Source organism: Periophthalmus magnuspinnatus, chromosome 23, assembly GCF_009829125.3.
Source record: "Periophthalmus magnuspinnatus isolate fPerMag1 chromosome 23, fPerMag1.2.pri, whole genome shotgun sequence".
NCBI lineage: Eukaryota > Metazoa > Chordata > Actinopteri > Gobiiformes > Gobiidae > Periophthalmus > Periophthalmus magnuspinnatus.
This window is the reverse complement of record NC_047148.1, coordinates 16,429,238-16,449,536: the sequence shown is the minus strand read 5'-3', so window position 1 is coordinate 16,449,536 and position 20,299 is coordinate 16,429,238. Positions and strand designations below refer to the sequence as shown.

At 38.5% G+C, this 20,299-nt stretch overlaps 1 protein-coding gene across 2 annotated transcripts; it reads right to left on the bottom strand.

The window, feature by feature from the left end:
• On the bottom strand, positions 1-20,263 carry myo5b (myosin VB). Of its 2 annotated transcripts, none has more exons than XM_055231499.1 (39): positions 19,734-20,263; positions 14,109-14,219; positions 13,872-14,043; positions 13,653-13,797; positions 12,965-13,121; positions 12,719-12,862; positions 12,551-12,632; positions 12,353-12,460; positions 12,140-12,249; positions 11,496-11,761; positions 11,341-11,422; positions 11,001-11,141; positions 10,661-10,783; positions 9,989-10,072; positions 9,280-9,411; positions 9,101-9,198; positions 8,218-8,304; positions 7,706-7,817; positions 7,278-7,489; positions 7,047-7,203; positions 6,710-6,949; positions 6,399-6,635; positions 5,931-6,024; positions 5,365-5,495; positions 5,160-5,279; positions 4,961-5,095; positions 4,775-4,840; positions 4,383-4,622; positions 4,209-4,303; positions 3,566-3,764; positions 3,383-3,476; positions 3,177-3,308; positions 2,947-3,098; positions 2,778-2,867; positions 2,556-2,706; positions 2,051-2,345; positions 1,477-1,651; positions 1,321-1,401; positions 1-1,234 (listed from the first exon to the last, which is right to left on the bottom strand). In XM_055231499.1, exons 1-39 carry the CDS (start codon positions 19,761-19,763, stop codon positions 1,082-1,084), a joined length of 5,433 nt encoding a protein of 1,810 aa, XP_055087474.1. In that variant the 5' UTR covers positions 19,764-20,263; the 3' UTR covers positions 1-1,081. The 2 variants fall into 2 exon arrangements, with proteins under 2 accessions (XP_055087474.1, XP_055087475.1); XM_055231500.1 differs by lacking the exon at positions 19,734-20,263 and adding an exon at positions 18,238-18,632.
• Positions 20,264-20,299: the final 36 nt, after the last annotated feature.

Below are 20,299 nucleotides of genomic sequence, written 5' to 3'. Positions count from 1 at the left end.
AAATTAAGGCAATAAGTTTAATTTCATATTGTAGCAAAGCAACAACATTTCCATAGACAAAAGCAGGTGTAGGCCCTCAACCAGACAAGTTATGTAGTACACCTAAAAACATAAACAAACAATCTAGAAACCAACCAATCAAACAGACACTGTACACATCCCATTTATTTTCACAATTTTAAGGCAGCTGTAAATATGTGTTTTGCCTGAACAGGAAAACTTTACTATGGAGATGACAGCATACACAAGTAATCATTAAAAAAGCATTTCTTAGAATGCAATGTTTTTCAAAAATACAGGTACTTCATTTAATCAGATGTTACTCTTATTGCCACTGATAAAATGCAACATTTGAAAAATATGCATTAAATTAATGACAACTACATTACTGATGGATGTGAGCATGCATTTTATAAAGTAATTTAAATATTTATATAAAAGACATTTGTACAGCAACACTATTCCACACACATCTAAATCTGTTAATTTATTGAAAATAAACCTCAATAACCTCAATGTCTGAAAGGGGACAACCATTAGGATTGGGCAGCAGTTCTAAAACATGCCAGCAGAGGGCACTTTATCATAGACGCAATCAAACTGATTTGTATCATTGAATTAAGCAACAGTCACAAATGTATGCGATTGGCATTTTAAAGACATTTTAACCATTCTTGGATAAGGCAAGACGACAAAGAAAATTAAGAAAAGTGACTTACATTTGTTTTTGCATATAATTGGCAACATCTCCAAATATACTACATCATACACCTGCCTTAACCAAACATACAGCTTTCATTCATTATTCTACCTCCTATGTCTCTTTTTTTCTTTTTTTGGTGAAAAACCTTCTCTGAGGCAATTATCAACCTTCTTTCCACACATTTTCACCTGCCCTCTCTTTCAGATAGAGCGTCCAACTGTTTGTTTAGGCGACTCGTTTAGGCCGCCTTGTACCTTCTACACTGGAGAGTCAACATCAACGTACCTAGAGATGTAAACTTGTTAGTCCACTCCACAGGAGTATATAACACACTTTCTCTCTGTAACTGTGGTTGTGTCCACTTCATTTCGTCCTGGATCACACTCGGCTGATGAAGTCCAGACCGAGGGATGCGGGGATGTGCAGACTGTCAAGGCTGAGAGCGGAGGGCGTGTAAGGGAAGAGGACCGGGAAAATGTGTTTGGTGTCAACCAGGAGCTGCTGAGGGTCGTTCCTCTCCTGTAAACGACTCTGCACAAAGGTGTTCATCACATGTTAAAAGTATAACTCACTGACCTCTAACACTGTGGTACAAACTTTTTGATAGAAACTCTTACCTGGATGTCACGGATGAATGATACAGTGACTCTTTCTTCAAACTCATTCAGTGGTGTGTACAGGTTCAAGATTTTTACAATCTATGAAAACAAAAATATATTAGTATGTTTGAAACTTGTTTCAATTCAATTTTTAAATGGTTTATCATTATGAACCTGTTGTGCAGTGAGGGCAGTGCAGAGTGAGCAGATAGCCTCTGCGTCCTGGGACGTCTTCTTCTTGACCTGAAGTAACTGAGCGGCTTGAATGATGGGCTCCAATGTGGCAGCAGCTTTACTCTGGTACAAGTTATTTGCTCTGAGCCACTCCTCCATCTGACTAGTGTTATACCTACACAGATCAAAACATGAGCACTATGTCTATGTGATTTAAGTAAACATTTTATCCCTCTATGTCCACGTCTAGCCCCATTCACTATAATGACATTTTTGCAGATTTTAGCAGGAGGTGCTGCTGTCTGAAGCTTTGAAGCACAAGTAAGATGTTAATATTATAATTTTTTTTCTTTTTTGTTCAAATTGAAACACATAAATGGGACCATGAACACTTGTATTGATTGCAAGCTCCTGAAAATGTGAAATTTAGCACCATTTTATATTTTCATCTAAAAACTGGTTTCATAATGTGCGCAGAGTCACCATGATAACTGTGAAACTGCCCTTCCCGCCAAAGTGACGACCCCATGATGTCCCATTTAAAAGCTTTATACAGTCACAGTTTTCTATGTACCTGAGTTGCATGCCCGTACTCCAGGAGCACACGTCTTTGCGCAGCAGCAGGTTGTTGAGTGTGAAGGCGTTGATGCAGTGGAACAGCTGTCGGACAACCTGCCCGACAATTTCCGGGTCCAGGCCATGTTCCCCCATGATGCTATGGAACTGGCCCAGCTGCCGGATCAGGGCGTCTAGAGTGTAGCTACAGGGTCCAGACCCGTCAGTGTCCATACTTGCGGAGCGGTTCCTGTATCCCGTGGGCTTCACAGCTGCCAGGCTCGGAATGCTTTCACTTTCCAACATGGCTGACACTGAACAGAAAAATATGATGACAATAGTAAAACAGTCCCATAGTTTATACTTAATTATTGGACATGGTTTTATTTGTTTATTATTAAACTGGTTGTTTCTGTATGCAAAACTTAAATAATCAAAGCAACAAATTAAGTAAATAAACCAATAAATAAATACATACAACAATACTGTTAACAGCAAAACAGTCATAGATATAAGAAACATACCAATCATAGGTTGAATAATGCCCTCAGCCACTTTGATAAGCTGCTGGTAGATCTGAATCGAAAGGTCGCTTAGCACCTGTCTATACTCGGCCAGGTCAAAGTTTTTCAAACAGTGCTCGTTCTGTTTTGAAGAATTCTGGGTCATGAAAGCCTGGATGACAACAGACATATTAATAAAAGTGTGAATGACACCTGACTGTAATTTCATTTTAACTTTCTCACCTCATCACCGCTGTACTGCTTCAGACAATGGAGGAGGCGGCTTGTGTTGGCCAGCCAGAAGGATGTCATTTCAAAATCATCATTGTTTTTCTGCAATATATTAATTAGTAAAAAACCAACACTCATGGACTGAATTAATTTATTATCATAATTTAGTCTAGAATTTAACCTTCAGGACTTTCTTGATTGCATTAATAGTTGAGGTGAGCAGAGACTCCACTTTCTGGTCATCATTGATGTAATCTGCATGTCGAATGCACATGAAGAGGATATACGCAGGCAAACAAGGAACTGTGGCTGACACAACGCTTGGTCTGATATCTGAAATCATGCACATTAAACTGAAGTTGAAACAAAGACCTTTTACTAAATGGTAAAAATATTGACGGTGTTACTCACCTGTGATGAGAGACTTAACCAGAAGAGCCTCATCATCTTTGCTGTACTCCAGCATTCCCTCAAAGTCTTTCTCTTTACGCTGCACTGTGACCTGTCGACTCAGCTCAGGTTTAGCTCTGCTAGCCTGCAACGCTGTACAACAACAGACACATGCAACGTGAACTGCTGTTCAAAACAGAATCACATTTTCACACTCTGACTCGTACCTTCAAGCTCCTGCACTTTCTTCATGTAGATCCTCAGTTGCTTTTTCAGCTTCTTTTCGTTCTTTTCCAACTTTTCGACCAGCTCTTTGAGATCCTACAACAACAGGACAGATCACACAATGAAAGGTGTGTCTTACAGTCTATTCAGTGCAAAGTGTCCTGGGACAGGGCTGATGACCTCACCAGGTTGTCATTGGTGAGACGAGTGATTTCTTGTTGGACGCTGTACGCCACCTTGTCCTCAGGGGACAGAGACATTGTGTAGTTCAGAATTTCCTGTTTCTTCTCAATGTCGTCCTTTAGCAACTCGATCTGAGTATGTAGCGCCTCCAACTCATCTTTGTGCTGCCTGGATTGAGACTGGAGCTGAGCCTCCAGAAGTCTGATGGAGAACCATTACATTACAAACTTTTTCACACTACTAAAATACAACATGTATGAAAAGTACAAGTTTCTGTATAGCATGCTGCTATTTTGTGCAATAAGAACAGTAATGAAGAGTGCAAAGACAATAGTACACAGCATTAAGCAAACAGCAGAGACCTTGCTACTTGCTTTAGGCCCTGGTAAGCCAAACCGAGCTCCCCATCTTCATTCAAATAACACCAGTCTTGTGTTTTACTGAAGTCCCAGCAGAGAAGCAGGAAAAAGCAGCAGCAGATAAAATTTATTAAGTATGATTCATGAGTGTGCAGTATCAAGGAAGCAGAGGCATTAGTAGCTTTCAAACTCCTTCTCCTCCTACCAGTACTAATACTAACACTAACACCTACTCCTACTAACTACAACTAACTGCTATCACTACTGCATTTGTTTGTGCACTTACTTTTTAGACTCACACAATCCCTGATAAGCCTTCATCGCCTCCTCTTTGTCAATGGGCTCTTTACTATTGTTCAGTTCAGGCATTTCAGTGCACTCCTGTAAAAAAGTTATGTTTTTTTGTTGAGTTAATTTATCCCACTGTGCACGTTCCATAACATTACAACTCCAAACATACTATATGGCCATTCTTCTCCAGCTGCTGGGCATTGCTGACGATCTGTGTCCTGAGAATGATCACCTCCTCCTTTCGGGCGTCCAGTTCCTCGTTGGCGGCCCTCAACTGACTGAGCAGCACGTTGTATCCGTCCTGCAGCTCATTGGACGAGTTGTTTTGTGAGGCCTTCTCTGCTATCGTCTTCCTCAACTCATTCAGGTCATTCTTCAGTTTTTTGTTCTCAGACTCCAGCTCTTGCCTCTGCAGCAGCAAAAAGAAAAACAAAGATTAGCAAAAATATTATCGCTATTGACGTTATGTAATTTTAAAGAGGAAAAAAAAATGTTTTATGGTCAGTGCAAACCCTGGAATTGTTAATTTGAGGGTTTTGAAGAAATGACACTGTACTGTACCTTGAGGTTGTTATAAGCCAGATCAGCATTTTCCTGCTCAGTTGTTGGGCTTTTTGGCTCATTGCTCTTTTGGAAGAAATAAAAACACATCAATATAACCATTACAATATGAGAACAAACGTGATGAACAACAATATAGCAGTAACTAAATATAAAAGGTGGCTCTGCAGTATTCTGTGCTTTCACCTTGCGTTTGTTAAGTTCCTCCATCTTTTCAATATTAGTTTGGAGTCTCTTTCTCTCCTGCTCCAGCTCTCGCACCCGTTTCTGCAGCTTCATAAAGAGGCTGATGTCCATTGCAGCTTTTTCTATTCCCATGTCCTGCACAGACACACAAGGTCGGCCTCTGCCTTATCTGTGACCATGTTAATTACTAAAAACCTACCTCCATTTGTTGGATGGCATCCTCTGTGTCCCCAACCTCTGAGGTGGAAATGGAGGGGTAATTACTGTCTGACTCTAAGCTGCTCTGATTGGATGGGTTCCTTTTGTGGCCCGGGTGAAACTGAAACAAAAGTAAAGATTGAGCAGTAGAAATAATTGCATTATACAGATGCATAGTTCAAAGGCTAAAATGGCTGATAACAAACCTTAGGCAGTGACATCTCCTCTTTGAGGTTGTCATATTTCTGCTCCAGTCTTGAATACTCCTTCACAAGGTTCTGGTATCGCTGTCTCTCAGCATCAAGCTCGGACTGCAGAATGCTGTCTCTGGTATCCTCTGGATAAAAAAAAAAAAAAAAAGAAAAGCACAAAAGTATTAGTGAATAATCTTATCACAATACAAAAAAAAAATCAAACTTGATTTCGATACCAAGGAAATGGCTCAATACTCAGTACTGACTATGATGACCACAATGATCATAAAACACTTTGTTAGATAATACAATGTCATTTTCAACACAAAATAAGTTTTTGTTTGTTTTTTGTTTCTTAATCAACGAGTAGTCTAGTACTAGTTCCAATAAAAACGCTTCACAACACTTATTTTGTGAATGCAGAGGAAACTATCAAGTGATCCAGTCAAAGACAAAAATAGCTCTGCCAAGAAACCTAAGAATTTAATCCCTACTTTTGTCTTTTAAAATAGATCTTATTATTTTTTGTACTTGGGAAAAAACCTTCACTGTACCAGATTAAGTAACCAGCTACTCACGGTCAGTGCTCTTGGAGTACAGCAAAATTCTCTGGTTCATGTCTTCCTTTTCACGTTTTAACATAGCATTTTCTTTCTCCAGCTCCTCAATTCTCTGAAGTCAGAAAACAAACAACATTGGGTTAATTTACATGACCAGTAAAAATCAGATAACTAGAAAAATCAGATAACCCATTAATTAGATCTGACTAATTGTTTTTTCTTGGGTATTAAAACACACAGCAATAACAAGGGAATTTTTAGAATAACTGTAACTGGAAGACAGTGTCAGTGAATTTTCAAATTACTTCCTCTCTTTCAATATTTCACATGTTCTCTTTGCCATATTAGTTCCCCCTTTTTTACATAATTGTCCTTGTCAAAAAGTGTGAACAATCAGATTACTTTAAATTTGATGTGTGTTAACTGATCACGTTCTAATGCATAAAATATGTAGGTGAAAACATTAAAATCAGTTTTCCCCCTCACCTGCTCAAATCCTAGTTTTTCCGTGCAGTGTTCCTCCTCCATCCTCTTCCTCTCGGCATAGGCCTCCTCCAGAGCAGCTCTAAGTCGCGCCAGTTCGTCTTGTAGAGAAGTCACCAGATTGTCGTCACTCTTTTGACTCCTGAACAGCTCCAGCTCTTTCTGTAGCTTGGTAACTTCTGTGCCCAAAGATGCATTGGCTACAACAAGCTGCTCATTCTGCTGTTTGTAGCCTTTACTCTAAAATATAAAAAAGACAAAATTACTTAAATGAATCATTTTAAGTGCCCATCTCATTTTTAGACATGTTTTACCTGTGCATCCATTTTCTTCTGTAGTTGTACAATTTTATTTTCCATTCCCGAGTTGAGGTTCTTCAGATGCTGAGCCGACTTTGCGTCAATCTTGAGTTGTTTAAGTTGTCGTTTCGCACGTACACGCCTGAAACCGCATTGTATGATGATGGCAGCATTGCGTGCGCGTTGGAATTTCTTTCTCTGCATCCAGCCACGAACATGTTTCTGGATAATCATTGCCTTGTGGTGCAACATGAACTGAAAAGGAGCATCAGTTGTCAGTTCCACACAAATTATATTTTAAAAATCTCAACAATATGGCTCAAACTTATGAGCCAGTAAATGTTTTACACACCTCCCTGAAGATACGTCGCGTGTACATGCCTCTTGTGTAGGCCTGAATAGTGACCACGGCCCTCCTCACTCTCAAAAATGCACGTCGCTCTCTCACCATACGATACTGTTTTTGGCAGATGATGGCAGCACGCGTGAGACGCAGGTACTCTGCATACCTAAACACAACAGAATGTTTCAGTAGAATCATAGACGTACTTTTATGAAGCAGCTATTTTGTAGTTCGACTTACCGTCGAGCCAAGTATCCTCGTCCGTATCTCTGAATGAGGATGGCAGATTTGCGGATCTTTTTGTACCGCACTCGCCCAAGCCACCCGCGCACGGTCTTCTGGATCTTGATACAAGCCGCACGAAATTTGTCTGCTCTAAGTTTCTCCAGATAAGCAACTTGTCCCGCACGAAAGAAGATTTTACTCTTACCAAACTGAAACATGTCAGGATCCTGGCAAAAGAAAATGGATATGTTAACAGTGCTTAAAATTAGTTTAACACCAACATCAATTTATATATTTATTTTTTATGAAATCTTCAAAACCATCTCGATAAAAAGTTAACAAATACTGTACAGGCCCATGATATTCACAGGCGTGTACAACATACAGCTGAAGAATAGACATGTGGGGTTATACTTATGTTTTTATGTGTTTCAGTAATTTACCTTTATCAAAGTCTCGAGGAGGTTTTTGCATGACACCTTTTTGTCTGCAATGGCCAAGTCTGACTTTTTCATTAGAACTCGGTATCTGCTGAAGAAATCTGGGTAGGTCCATCTGTGAATTGAGAGTGTGCTGCATTATGTAACTGCAAACTTTTGTGTCAAATTACTTTGATGAAAAACGCTGTATTTATTTTACTTCTTTTTAAAGCATCTAAACTTTTTAACTGTCCCAACAGTCAAAGCCAAGTGAAAAGCAATGATTCCATGTCCCATTATCTAATACTATTTTAATAACTTGTGAGACTTGGGTTAGCCAACAGTGATCTAACAAATTGGTACATGTCCAGAGACCAACAGCCATAACGCTGATAAACAAACTTACAAATATTAATAAGCTTAATAACAACATACAATATAAATAACTAACTAAGTATATGGCTGCCAATATCAAATGTTATTCGTCCACTGTTGAAATACATAGAGCTCATGAATGGGGCTGTCAGGCGACTCACCGTGAGGGATATCCAGCAGCACTAATGCGGATCGTCTCCAAAACACCACACGCCCTGAGCTGCTGCACAGCCCGCCGAGAGTCAAACCTGGACAACACAACAATAGTAATGTAACAATTTTAAATACAACCAAGGACAGTGAGTGTGGAGACATACCTGATCTTTTTCCTTGGCATCGCACTAACACACAGCACACTCACAATGCATTCAGCTAGTAATGTTTACAGCGACTGACTGTGACCTCTGAAAACATGTGACTCTGACCAATCATTTAATTTGACCATCTTCAGACTGTCCTTTGTATAAAACGTCCACTCAGAGTTCAGTACTTATCGCATGTTTATTTTCAGAGAGACATATGCAGTTTTCATGTCCATTTTTAAAATGAAATAAGGGGAATTATTAGGTAAAACAGATTTTTATAAGCTTTTAACTATGTTAGAAGAATGTTGTCTCCTCATTCTTTCTCAGAGTTACATTTACTTCCACGTTCTGCATTTGTGGCCTGACTGCTCTGAAAATGTCCATTTTCACCAACCCCCCCGCCCATATATCTGTACTTGCTTGTGATTATTCCAAAAAGTCACCCTAAGGGTAAATGCTCATTTTTGTTATTCCTCAGTCAGGTTAAGGTTAAGATTGGAGTTAGGTTTAGGAACAGGTATTTTGTTTAAAATAAAGCTTTAATGGGAACAGGTTTAGGAACCACCATTCACAAACATCACCATTTTTCAAATATAAAAACTGAATAAAGACGTATACAGTGAACTAAATGCAAAGTGTGTTATACTTAAATGCTAAATACTCTCAAAACCAACACTGTCTCATGTGCCACCAGCGTTAAAATGCCATATGCTTTTCAAAAAAATGAAAAAAGACTCACGAGAATGACTCTTTGAAGTCATTGGGTTTGATACAGCGCACATAATGAGGGGTGGTGGCATTGAGTGTGTCCATCAGGAGGTGCAGCGAGCTACGAAACTAAACAAAGAAATAAAATAAACAACAGTACAACAGTCGAGCAGCAGAGACACATGTGGGTTAGCCTGGTATGGGGCAGACCTGAAGTCCGACTGTCTTCTTGTGTTCCTTGTTGGGGGCTTTTGGGTTGGGCTTTGCTGCTCGCACATTCACTTTGGACTTCGAGACAGGAGCATCTTCTTTGTCTCGGAATAAATCTGCCACAAGTGGAAACTAAATAAGAAAAAAACATGATTTTAGATGTTTTTAGATCAAGCCTTCTCCCAGCTACATAGTGTAAAATTGATCTATTTGGATGATTGGCCTAAATCATTTTAACCACAGAGGATCAAAACCAAGTGCTTATTTAAACTCAGATTTATTCAATAGCCTCTAGCTTGAAACCTAAACATGACAAAATATATGGAAATATATGGAAATTGGGAAGATGTGGTAAATATAGAAGTAAACCTAGATGAAGATGACCCCAGTTTCTTAACAGAGATCATTTGTACTTTGACACCCCCATTAAGTCTCATTACTGTTACACCAGATAAGAAACTAAGCTGGAGAAAGTCATGTAAGCCTTAGCCTAATTTTGAGCAATAATTATTGAGCAATGTGCCACAGACGTGATTAGAGCCTCTGTTTGATCTCTGCGTAATATCGACACATTTAGAAACAACTCATTGACACTCAAGAATACAAGTAAAAAATCTAGAAAAGAAAAAATACACATAACTATTGTTACTATAACTATTAACGATATTATTATTATCACTATTATGTCGTTTTGACAAGTTGGTCTTACCTCACTGGCTTTGAGGATGTTTATCTGCTCCTCATAGACGGTGTCTCTGTTTTTTTCCAGAAATCCCTCACACTGATACTCGACCTAGAAACCAATAAAATGTAATTGAAAACAATGCATTTTTTACATTTTCACCTGTAAAGTGAAATGGATTAAGCTATTATAAGAGTGGAAATACATATATAAATCTAAATTATCTGTTATAGATGGAAGCACAGTGTGGATCTATAATACAATACAATAACACAAAACTCACTTATGGAGCAGGGTTTTGTATTTAACCAGGACACACTACTTTATACAGAAGATAGAGATAGAGAGAGATATAGAGATATATAGATAGAGAGATAGATCCATCTAGTCTAAAAATATATATATTGTGTGTAATTAAAAGTAGCCTATCCATGGATCTCTGAAAGATGAGAAATTAGGACCATTGCCATAGTGATTAACAAATTAAAACAAAAATATGTAACTATATTTAACAACCATTAAGGCATTATATTTTTTTGTTCTAGGCATCACGTGAATGTTATTGGACATTATCTTAACTATGATCTTGCCTTAATAAGGGCCTTATAAACACTACATTATACCTAACAAACCACTAACATTCCAGTTAGTTAGCAATGAATCTGTGGACCTAAACCACATCAAGGGCACTTTTCTCACCTTGTCTGCAAAGTGTATGATGATGAACGAGATGTTGGACATGCGTGGTTTCTGAAAGTGAGCACTTTTGCTGTGTTGCTTATACAACTTCTGAGCCCAGTTTTGGTCTGTTCCCTTCGGCACCTGAAGAACACGTGAAGCAAGACGTTTTGTTTTTATTCAGGTTAAGACTCTGGAGAAATGCAAATACGAGCCCCACAGATCATTGCTAGTGACTTCAAAGAGGATAGAAGATGTGAAAATAAATCTACCAAATAAACATCGTGATCTATTTCATGTAAACAAGGCCAGAGTTGATTATCTAAAACTATACAACAAAGTTATATGGGATTTTTCATACTTTGCATTCTTCATCCAGCAGATCCAAGATACCCAGTTTTGCCTCGATCAGATCAATGCAGGGCTGGTTATCATAAAAATCAATCAGCGTCCAAGGGATCAGCTCCTTCATGTACTCCTCCTGCTCCAACTTGAACACATGCTACAGGGACACAACATGATTAAGTATGCTTTATTCATCAACACATTTCTGATGTCTGTGTAATGCCTCCGTCGTCCAGGAATGATCTATAGTAACAAAAATTTAAATCTGTCAACTGGACCTCTACAACTTTTTGTCCAATTGACAGATTTGAATTTTTGTTTTACTAATTAATTTCTGACTTAAATCTGATACTTACTGAGTTAAATTGTTGTTGGAGTTTTTCATTGGCGTAATTGATGCAGAACTGCTCAAAACTGTTGACTTCAAATGTTTCAAAGCTGACAGGAAATACGGAAACGTCATAAGCCTCATGTGATCACAAATAAGCCCATAATACACTTTTGTACACACCCATAAATGTCCAGGACACCGATGAAGGAGTGCTGTTTAAAGGACGTCTGCAGGGATTTGTTGATATTGTCCACGATCCAGTCAAACATGCGAGCATAGATGTGTTTGGACAGGGCGTCCCGGGAGTTCGTGGCCTGTTTCATGGACATGGTCTTCACATAGGTCTCTGATCCTGTGACCAACTTTCTGTGACAGAGCCAGTGCTCCATCTGCTTCAGCTCCACCCCGAGAAGTTTGCAGAAATGTTTCAGGTGCGGGTCATCTTTCTGGAAAGGAAACACCATCAGCACAACTGTAGGTTCAAGATATAGATTTTACTTAAAGGGGCATTGTGTAACTTAATCTGGTGGGGGTGTTGCTGTTGGGCCTAGAATGTTTCACAGTATAGGGGTAAGCTTCTATTTCCATGGAGACAAGCAGATAGTGCCAACAGCACAAGCTACATGTCAGATCTGTGGAAAGTTAAGTAACCCCACTCACATAGAAATGCATGTACTTCAAGGTATTTCTGAGCAATAAAAACACTTTCTAGAAATATATGTTTAAAGTTATACTGTGGAACATTGTAGGTGAAGTGATAATATCTCCATGGGGTGGGGTCCACTAGAAAAGTTCCATTGTACAGCTATAAAATTAAAATTTACCATGATGCGACAGGACTCGCCGTCCCTCTCTGCACAGATCTGTATGTTCCCGAGATGCAGGATTGATGCAATAATTTTAAAAATGCCAAATTGAGCGCTCTCTTTTATACCTGTGAATAAACAATGTGTTTGTCAATGTGTTCAATACAAGCAACTGTATTAACCAATAACCATATATTTACATCTATCAATAAGAAGCATTGTTAATTTTACCCAATAACGTGAAGGCTTCTCTTGTCTTTACAAAATCTTCTGCATCATCAACTCCCTCAATAAAAATATTTTCCCCTAATGACGTGTAGGTGAAGTCTTCTGCACTACCTGATGAAAACACATAATATTTACTGTATTATTTAGAAGAAAAAAAACATAGATCAAATAGTACTGTATCATATTGAACTGCAAACTTACTAAGTCCTAGATCTTTGAATTCCTCTAAACTGGAGGAAGCACACAGCTGATAGAAAATGTGGTAATTTCTCTCATCTTCTGCCTACAGAAAACACAGAATATAATGAAGTCTAAATCACAGAACTGGTCTGTCATACATTTGTTTTAATTTAATATTGTTATTTTTACCTGAAAAACAACTCGAGACTTCTCAAGGAGATATGTTCGCATGTTAGCCCCGATTATATGGTAATGTTTACTAAACCCAATCTGAATGTATTTTCCAAAACGACTGCTGTTGTCATTTCGAGTCGTTTTTGCGTTTCCAATAGCCTGAATAAAAAAATGTTAAAAAGTATTGAACCCAATGAGCAACTTCTTCTAACACATTAGTCTGCATTTATGTATTATTTATCTATAGATTTGAATTTTCACCTCCATGATTGGACTGGAGGCCAACACTTTCTCCTCCACATTTGTGTCACTCGCAGATCCCCCAACAGTGGCAAAGTACCTCATAGCGTACTTAGCAGACACGGTCTTTCCAGCTCCAGACTCACCACTCACGATAATCGACTGGTTCCTCTCATCTCTGTATAGGTACATAAGAGGAAGATAGTTTATTACATGTCATTAAGGAAAAATCACATATATTACTTCATGTTTAATACTTAAAACATGAGGAACGGCACGGCAAAATAAGGAAGCTAAATGTGCGTATGAGGCTTTGTACATCGCTTGCGTTCACGTATAATCCAATGATAACTCAGTGTTAAGCTAAAGGTCTTCTACAATGTTCTGTTCTCACATGAACAAAACAAATGTAGACTATTTTCCACATGCATGAGCAGAGAGCAAGTCGCAATGAGTAGGCCGTACTGTAATTAGTGTGGCTGATTAACTGTTTCCAGCTGTTATAAAGAGAAGAGGGACGCACTCGTGTCTTGGTATGGACATGAGCATTGCAATTATCATCCTACATCCTAAATAACAGTCACTTTCAAAAAACAACATTGTAGTTATCATTAAAACAAGTGAACAGTTTTCATCATATTTGGCCAACACCTAATGTATATTTGGAGTAATTATAACATGACATAGTTTCAAAATGTGTTGTTTCCACCTGGCCATTTGCTTGTATGCCTCTTCAGCTACTGCAAATATATGTGGGTCCATGTCCCCCATGTTTTGGCCACTATAGGCATCAATGACTTCCTCTCCATAAATATGAAGCTGCTCGTATGGGTTTATTGCAACAAGCACAATTCCTGTAAATGATAAAAATATGTTTGATGAGCAAATAATAAAGTGATCAATGGTGTTTGTAATTACAGAGACTTACCACAGTAGGTGTAGATGTGGTTGGATTCAAGGAAGCGAACCCGCAAGTTGTGTAGGACGGCCGGTTCGTGCAGGTAGCTGAGGGCCGTGAGATCATTCTCTCCGACCAGGATGTCCGGGTTACGGAGGAATGGGAGAGGGTTTTTCGGGGGATTAACAGGATACTCCAGCGGCTAAGAAAGACAGACGGTCCAAAATGTCAAAAAGAATATATAATGGAAATATCTTGTGGACATACCGTTTCATCCTCTAGTTTGAGGTGCAGAGTGGAGTCTCCTTCTTTGTAGTCTTTTGTGATCTCTGCAGCCTTCCACACTTCGTCTGGGTCTGGGATCCATACCCGAGTATACTGCAGCAAGCAAATATAAGATACAATAACAAATCAACAAAAGGTAAATCTGCAAGTAAACCACTTTAACTCAAAATACTATATGCTGGGGTTAGAGTCAAACATGTTTTCATTTAATACTAATGAATAACTGAAAACATCACCTTCAGATAATTATGGCACAGGTTTCATTAATTGTTATGTTATGCGAACACTCTTAAACCTGATTTTTTTTTTTTTCAGTTAAATCTCTGAGCTTTGTTCCTGAAGTCTAAAAGTATTGACGTAATGTCAATGCCCTGTGTTGAATTCATGCAAACTGGCTTCATTGGACCTGCGCTCATTTGCATAGTAGTCATAGCACACATATTCACTGTTCACCGTAGATGGGAAATACCAGAAGTCGCATGAAAAGAACACGGACAACCTAAGACATGCTAAATTTGCATTTCTCTCTGTACTTGCGTAACTAAGTTCTAATTAAAATATTAATGTAAGCTGGTCAAAATATTCTCTCCCATCTGCCAAAGACATATTTGAGTTGGGTGAGCTGCATCTCCAGAACGAATTGTACTGGATGGATAAATGAGAAAATAAATACATTGGACACACTGACAGTGATGTGGTTTAACTGTGACGTTAGCGGTGACAAAGGCAGACCTGATGTAATGCAGAAACTGGACTTTGTCTGTGAGGGTTGGGCAGAAGCCTGTTGTGTTCATGGGACTGCGGTTACAGCAGAGCATTAAGTTAATATCATCATGGATGTGCTTGTTCATAAAAATACCAGGCATTTCTGCCAATTAATGGTACACTGCATCAATGGGGGTCCTCACGGCTCTTGTGTGTTTATCTGGGACACTGCTATGACGGTTCAATGGCTGCACATGGCTCCATATAGAGCATCTCATGAAACACAATCAGGCTGAAATTGGGACAAACACCACTGAGTGCTCTCAAATCACTTTAGTGAGTTTTAAGTTTGTTGTTGTGTGCTTTTGAGACAAGACAAAATCATAACCAGGCCAAATGCTAAAAACAGCTAAACAGCTATTTTACCTAAATTCATGTGTATTACATCTACATGATGCATCTACAAACATTACACAAATTGTTTTCTTTCTCACAGTTGTCTGAATGGCAGTGACACAAACTCCAAATCAGCACAAACTTGTCTGGTCCAGATCAGGGAGCACAACAGGTACAACAGGTTTAGTTTGAAACCAGTGCTGGTAAATTGATGCTGTTGAGACACAGGAGATCCCTCTCAAATAACAGGCAGTTTCACGTATTAAATGTTCACTTATGGATCATGTCTGTTGTTTTGTAGTAATATTACAGGCAGTTGCTAAATACAAGTAAAATGTGTAATCTTTTCATTGAGTCCGCCAGGAGAGAAACTGTATCATGGGTCTCAGGTTTCCTGTTCGCTCCTCACTAAAAACAGCGAGCTGCTCTGGTCAGGTTTTCAGTTCACCTCTGAACAATGCCACGCCCCCTCGTGTGTGCACAATGAGCTCTGCCACAGGCCAAAACTGGGTGTGTCAACAGGAAGTACGGCCTCTCGAGGAACTTTGATCTTTCTCACTGTCTCACACCAGCTCTGTCAGAGCAACCCTCCAATGCAAACGGCTCTTCTGACCACTAAAAATAATACATCTATTATGTTTATTTAAGTCATCTGACGTCAAAAACATGCTGTTGAATACAGTCAGACAAACCTATTCATAAATCCAATATTCAAATAAGTAATCACTTTCTAACGCTCTTTTCTACAGCGTGTAGACGTGTGTATGCTCGATGTGATGTGTCCTCTGAGACTGATCCTATGGGCCCAATGTTAACACAGCAGCAGCAGTTCCCAACAACAGACAGATTGTGTTTGTAGCAGCTCAGATTAAAACCGTACAATCACACAAAACAACATTTCTATGATATTTGAGATGTACAGTGAAAATAATCATGCTAATATGATGTTAGAGTCTTGCTACTGCTATGGATTGATATTGGATAGTGTATAATAATATAATAATAATAATAATAATCATTAAAATTAGGTCCACTTGCTCTTTACAACACGTCACTAAAACACTAAATACTGAACTTTTTTGTATCATTCACATAATCATAAGGCTGTATATTTCTACACAAGCATTTATATAAGCCACAAATAATCAATATGTATCTTATAATGAACAAGACAAAGTGCTGACAGCCTCCACCAGCACAGAGAGGCTCAGGCTAATCCTAAACCCCAAATCTGTCTCCGTCTAGTGACAGTTCAAAAGATGAGGTCACTTTAGCTTCATGATCAACGGTAAACAAAAGACAACACAGACAAAAGTACATCACTCATCTGTCACACAACTCCAACACATCACAACACTCTTACAAAAGGTTCATATGGACTCTGTATCAGCAGATGGAGATGCAGGGGATTATTTAGTCTAGCAGGCAGCAGGTGGCCCTACTTACTGCACCCAAGTCCACTTTTGTGTCTTCTGGATTATAGGAGCCTTCAACTGGAAACACACACTGACATAATCATAATGTTGTTGAATTACTCTCCACTATTACATTTCCTAAACATTACACTTTTAATCTTTGCAATTTAACACTAAACATTCTAATTTCTCTCTCGTAAGTCCCAATTGTGATCCAAACCACATTTAAGATTAGCAAATAAATAACGTATGTCTTGTAGTTTCACATATAACACATTAAACTTGTTTTAAAAATGTTTTGTATTGGTAGACGATAAAAGAAGCATTACATCAACAAGTTTAATCTTTTTACAGCCTTTTTAAAATGTATTTTTACTGTAAACAACGAATAGGCTCAATTATAATTTTGCATATCTCTAAAATAATAACAATACTGTTTTCCGATACTCACCTCTAACAAATACACAGTACACATACATACTATAAAAGCTGTTATTCCTATATATTCACATAATTTTGCCACTGCAGACTTAGGCTAATAAACTAAACAAACGGGAAAGAAGGAAATGACTGATTTTCTGGTTTGACATAAACTATACTTCCTCAATAAGACAGTGCACCTGGCTAGTAGTTATGTCACTGCTCACTGTGGCTACTCCTTTATTCTAAAAAATGTTATGAGCCACATTTGAAGTTTTGGTGTACAGCATTCCTTTGCCTGTGGTTACAACTTAAATATTGGCATTGGTTTATGTTCGTATCAAATAGAGATCACAAATATGGTGTATCTGTGCATTGTCTCTGTCTAATTCAGGAAAGATTTCTGCATATTTCTATAGTTTTGATTGTAAAGTTCACTATAGCGATACCCAAGCAGCAATCCTACCACCATTTGGCTAGTGTCAGTGCCAACTTTGCCAAGTTCTACAAATCCCTATAGACAATATTCCTAAGGCTGATTTCAAGAGACAATGACCAGTACTTTCTAAAATTACAATACCCTTCAAACAACATCTGACTCAGAGGTTTTATTATCAGAAAAGAGTGAACACTGTAAAAACATGCTGGCTTAGATAAAAAAATGTACTACTAGCCCAGTATTTCCATGGCCATAAAGAAAAAAATCTGATTCACACTGTACGTAGATTAAGCGGTGCCAGATTTATAGCCACACAAACCTCAGTAGTCTGCACCACACTCCTTAGTTGGTTAAATATTTATATTTACTGAACTAAAATGCTGATAGATCTCTTGTTACAGTGTGGTAGAGATGGGCTACGTCACTTGGCCAGTAGAGAACAGGTGAATCACTCTCAAGTGCCACTGAAGGATCACTGTATTTGACTGGTGATATATTCCCAATTAATGTTAAATACACAGATATGAGTCTAATTCATATTTGAAAAGAATGAAAACAACAGCCCAACCATTGACTATTGAACAAAACACCTCAGAGACTTAACATGAACTATGACAGATCATCAGTCCTTCTCTCTCCCTCTCTCTATGAAATCCAACAGAATCCAAACAGCATGATTTTAGGATTCAAGTAAAATCTGTCCAAAGTGTGGGCACAGTTGTGGATCACTACTCACCTTTGTGTACAAGTCGTTGACCGACATGTCCTGGTTGGATATGTCCCTCTTTATAGAAAATAAAAACTACAAGAGTATAGCAGACCCCATCATATTTTCATTTTGATCATGCCTTTTACATGTTGTTTAATAAGTTGTCCGACACAGGAGCAGGTGTCCGTCCGGAGGTGTCCCGTCTGCTCTCTCCCTGCGCCCCTTTTCCTCGCCGCGGCAGGTGTTTTTTCCGATAATCAAGACGCGTCGTTGTTATTTTTGTGCGCGCTTGAGCCCAAAACAAAGGAAAGATTGAAGAAAGTGCTTTATATCCCACAAATGTGTTTCCAAACTTGTAATATAAAATGTAACGTATCCCACTTCCTGACAGGGCTATTATCCAGAGCCCGGTGAACTGTAGCTTCCTGGGGCACGGCCAGGTTTGTCCTGCTCACACGCGCACCTACTGGCCTGAGAGGGAACTGCAGCGAGCACAGCCAGGGAACAGGCTTTAAGTTAGGTTTTATCAACTAACTATATCCAAACATCAAGAAAAAAAGGCAAAAAAGGCGAAAAAAAACAAAACAAAAACAAAACAAAAATAGTTCAAAGATAAAGATTTCATGTCCAAAGATAAATGATAGAAATTATACAAAACAAATAAACAAATACATAATTTTGTTGCAAAAACGCACAAAATCATGTTTCTCTCCTTAATGGTATCTATTCCATACTGTAAATGCAATTACTTTACTCATCACACAACCCGTATTTCAACCTTTTTGTATTAAGTCATAATTCCATTGCATAAATTTAAGATCTTTGGTACCACAATGTCTAAATAAATAAGTGGTTGCCTCACCCATAAATCGTTACCTGACCAATTAAAACAGCTCATGTGATGTTGAGGTAACAGTTTTGCCTTAAAGTGAATACCCATTATTACACAAGAGCAATGCCCCTTCAGTCTTATCATTTCACCTGATGACCCAGTTTACCTGACTTCACCCTTCGAAGATGAGGAATACATCTAAAGTAGGGCATGCCATTGCTGGGGTGGTTTTATGATTACATTCAACATTAATAAATTATTATTGCTGTTTTGGAATTATCTAATTAAATATTTCTATATAGTGGACAGCATTCATGGATATCAAGTTTAAATTTTTAGAGATGTATTATTTAACCCTTCAGCGTCTAACATCACATGGAGACATAGCCCCATATGCAGAAGTCATTCTTGACACAAGTACCCAAAGTGTCTTGACTAGTGACATAACCACAATAAACACATGAATGATTTTTGAACTATCTGGTTGTCGGAGCTGGAGAATTCTTAACCCACTGGACCTCGCTCACTAAATATCGTCTCTGTACAGCTGTAGAGCCTCTGAAAAATGTACATCCATATACACCTGAATAATGATCCACTTATAATTGACTTCTTGAATACAGTTTGTAGTACAGATAATAGTTACAACTTTACAAATAACTCAATACCAGGGACATAAAAAAAACTTTACCTTTGAATAGGGAAAGTAGTTGCTTGCCATCTTTCTGTATAAGTGGATCCTTTATGTAGTTTATCCAAGATAGGTCCAGAACATGTTTGAGTCTTACACCATCTTCAGTTTGCGGTAGAGTGTGTCAGCATACCTCAAACTTGTCTGAGCTAAAACCATTATTCTCATCAGTGTTCACTCCCAAACCGCTCCTTCAGTCGGTATGAGTTCACCTGCCTGTGAATTTGACAAGATGTTGATCCACCCATAATAGACATTGTCCTTGCTATAGCTACAAATAGGTTTAAAAATACCTCTCTGCATTCCTCAACCATAGTAACACTAAACAGCGTCTTTAATTAGACACCTGTAGTAGATTGTTCAGTATTCATGTCTCTTTTAGATGTTGGTGTGATGTAATGTTTTCAGCTCCCAGTATAGCACACATTGGGCAACATTTTCCAAGTCTCCTAGAGAACCGCAAAGACTGTTGCGTCATATAGTAATCACTTGTGTTATCAGTGTATCAACATTATGAATCACAAGGGCTACTATGTTAAAGCAATGTGATTCTTTACCCTCAACTA